Source organism: Cynara cardunculus, assembly GCF_001531365.2.
Source record: "Cynara cardunculus var. scolymus isolate 2C chromosome LG 5, CcrdV1, whole genome shotgun sequence".
NCBI lineage: Eukaryota > Viridiplantae > Streptophyta > Magnoliopsida > Asterales > Asteraceae > Cynara > Cynara cardunculus.
In genome coordinates, this window is record NC_037532.1 from 16,445,631 (window position 1) to 16,448,676 (window position 3,046).

At 34.2% G+C, this 3,046-nt stretch overlaps 1 protein-coding gene across 1 annotated transcript in view; it reads left to right on the forward strand.

Annotated features, from left to right (window-relative positions):
- Positions 1-785: 785 nt before the first annotated feature.
- The window catches only part of LOC112512241 (polyadenylate-binding protein 2), an 11,993-nt gene continuing 9,732 nt past the window's right edge, over positions 786-3,046 (forward strand). Inside the window, exons 1-3 of the mRNA XM_025118108.1 lie at positions 786-953; positions 1,055-1,157; positions 1,871-1,941. Of these exons, the coding sequence (XP_024973876.1) occupies positions 831-953; positions 1,055-1,157; positions 1,871-1,941 (297 nt within the window). The 5' untranslated portion in view covers positions 786-830. The remainder of the gene's footprint in view (positions 954-1,054; positions 1,158-1,870; positions 1,942-3,046) is intronic.

Here is a 3,046-nt window from a genome sequence, read left to right on the forward strand (position 1 = left end):
TGATCAAGTCACCTCCTCTTGAAAGGTTGCAAAAGGGTGAAGGTACAATCAATAAATGTGATGGAAAAGCCATTCCATCATGGTACAAAATGAACTCATCCAAGTCTCATCATCCCATAACTAGGTTCAATCTTCCATGCAACCAAGTAATTAGATTTGAACTTAGCATTAACTTCCAATAATATCCAATAATATGAATATCATAATTTTGTTCAAATCCAATTAGATGCCAAATTTACCAACAATAAAAAGTTTTTTAGACAATAATTAAATTCTTAACCTTTCATCACCTCTTAACATATTTTGGATAAAAAATATAGAATATGAGCAAAATAGGTACCAAAGATATAATAAATAGGGGTATAGAACAACAAATAACTCTAACAAAATGAGAGTTATCAGATATACAGAAAGAAGGGGATGAATGTATGTTGGATCTAAGGGATACAATATAATATGCGTTTTTTCTTGTTTAATGAATGTATTTGTTTACAAAGGGTAAAAAATGTAAAGAAAATTGGCTTAATGGATATCACTTTTCTTTTTGGGCTGAGCGAATAAACCTGTTTCTGAATACTGAATAAATACACATGTCATGCAACCAAATTAAGTCATTATCGAACAACCTTTACTGAAAAACAATCGGTAAACCCCTTGATAAGAAATAGTTTGAAAATATAATACTCTAATAAAGAAAAGGTATGCGATCGATTATGAACAAGTCATTAAAGTATAGGGACCAAAATTTATAATTTTTGGATTTTGTACTCATTATACTCGTGTCACCAAACCTCAGCAAAATCGGGAACACGAGGAAGAGGAAGACGGCCATGGAGGAAGAAGAACACGAGGTGTACGGAGGAGACATCCCAGATGTCGGTGAAATGGAAGGAGACGTTGATCCTCATCACGCCGATGTCGAGATGACTACCGCAGACGATGACGCCGTCAAGGTTTTCTGTTCATATATTCAAACTCGTAAACCCTAATTATTGGATTTGGGTTTATTTTCTAAATCGTTTTTTTATTTGTCTTTTTGTGTGGATTACTGCAGGAATTGGATGAGATGAAGAAACGACTGAAGGAGATGGAAGAAGAAGCAGCCGCTCTTCGCGAAATGCAAGCCAAAGTTGAGAAAGAAATGGGTGCTGTTCAAGGTCAAATTTCGACTCCTCTTCTGAATTTGATCGTGTTGTATCTAAATTTTTTGATTTACGCGAGTTTGTATGTGGATATGTGCGTGTTTTGTGTAGTAGGATGAACAAAAATACGTATTAGTCTAGAACCCAGTACAAGACATGACAAGTGTAATTGTATTTCAATTTATTCAAAAACTTGAGGACATGCCTATTTTTTTACAAATTTTTGTCTCTATAGAGTACAGGGTGATTCAGTTCCAAATAATGTTAATTCTTTGGAGTGATTTAAGTCGTTATCTTTTTGCTGAATTGTTTTAGAAGTGCTGTAATTTATTCAAGGTCTTATTTTGTTCAGAAACTGTTATTTTTATGGATCCAACTATCATAAAAGACTAGGACTCTGTATCATTGAGTGGTTTAAAAATGTTGGTACTACGAATAGATGCCATCTTGGAGAATTGCTTTGATGGCAACCTCTTTTAACTTACTTGACTTATTATACTGTTCCAGTGCATAGTATACGATGACAAGTGTTTTATTGAGTTTCTTGTCTCATTAATCTTAACGAGTAACAAACTGTTAAGAAATAATAAATTTTTTAACGGGCTTACGGAAATTGCTGCTTATTAATGTGGTACACTCTCGCATAGGTGTTACCTCTTTTCGTTTTTATTATGTTATTGGTTGTCATTTTGTGGAATTTCTAACTATTTGATTCTGGCCATCTACAGATCCTGCAAGTGCAGCTGCTAGCCAGGCAAGCAGGGAGGAGGTGGATACAAGGTCTATATTTGTTGGCAATGTAAGCAACATAAGCTACTTTTATCCAAATATTATTTGGCTCGTATTGTTGAAGCTTAGCTAGCAGTTCAACTTTTACTTTGTACTCTCCTGCGTAATTTGTATGTTCTCCTTCAACCATGTTAGGCTTCCTATTAACACCAAATCATTAATTCTGCATATATCTTTTGTCTGTAGACCTTTCCATCTACCTGATAGGGCTGATATTGTAGGCTTCCTTGAATGAGGATAGGAATTTCACAATCATCACTTTAAGGCAATGATATCAAGAAAACCTAGTAATGGAGAGCTTAAATTCGTTGGTTTTCATTTTTCTTGTTCGGCTATTATTTTTCCTTGGTCAATGTTAGGCTTTCTTTTAAGTTTTAGCACCTGCCACGTGTGTGTGCACTTTCATGCACATCTACTCATGAGGCCTCACATCTGTCTTTTGTCTGTTGCTGTTTTGACGTACCTTAGAGGTTTTTGTTATATGAAGATAGGAATTTCAAAAGCATTGCTTAAGTTGTGGACACCAAAAGCTTATCCATCTTTTCTTCTTGCTGCCTCCTAATGTTCTGTATGACCAAAAATAAAAATAGTTATGGTACAAAATCATTTGACCATTTGACTTATGGTGCTTCAATTGCTTAATGAGGTTTTCTCTTAAAAGCAAGATCACTCACCTCAAGTTTTTGCTTGTGTCACTGTTCATACTAAACTTTTGATGAATCAACCTCTTTTCTCAATCATCCAATTCGTTAGTTCTTTCTTATCTCTTTTTGGCTTGTTTGATGTTTCTCATCGTTTTTTGATGAATTTAACTTTTATCTGCCTGATCACAGGACGATTCCAATTTGTCTGTAGCATCAGCATTTTTCTTTTTACCGTTGATCAACATGGAAGTTGTCCGTTTGTGCATAAGCTTTCTTTTTCTGCTATTGGAATCTCCATGTTTCTGAAGTCAATGTAAAATAAGAGAGGTAGGATGAGGATGAAAAGCAAATAAAAGAAAAGAGGGAAAAAAATGTTGCACTCTCTTTCCACAAAAAAAAGAATAGAGAGGAAAAAAAGGAAAGAAAGAAGGAGAAAAAACAAAAAAAACAAAAAAAACAAAAAAAAAAAAA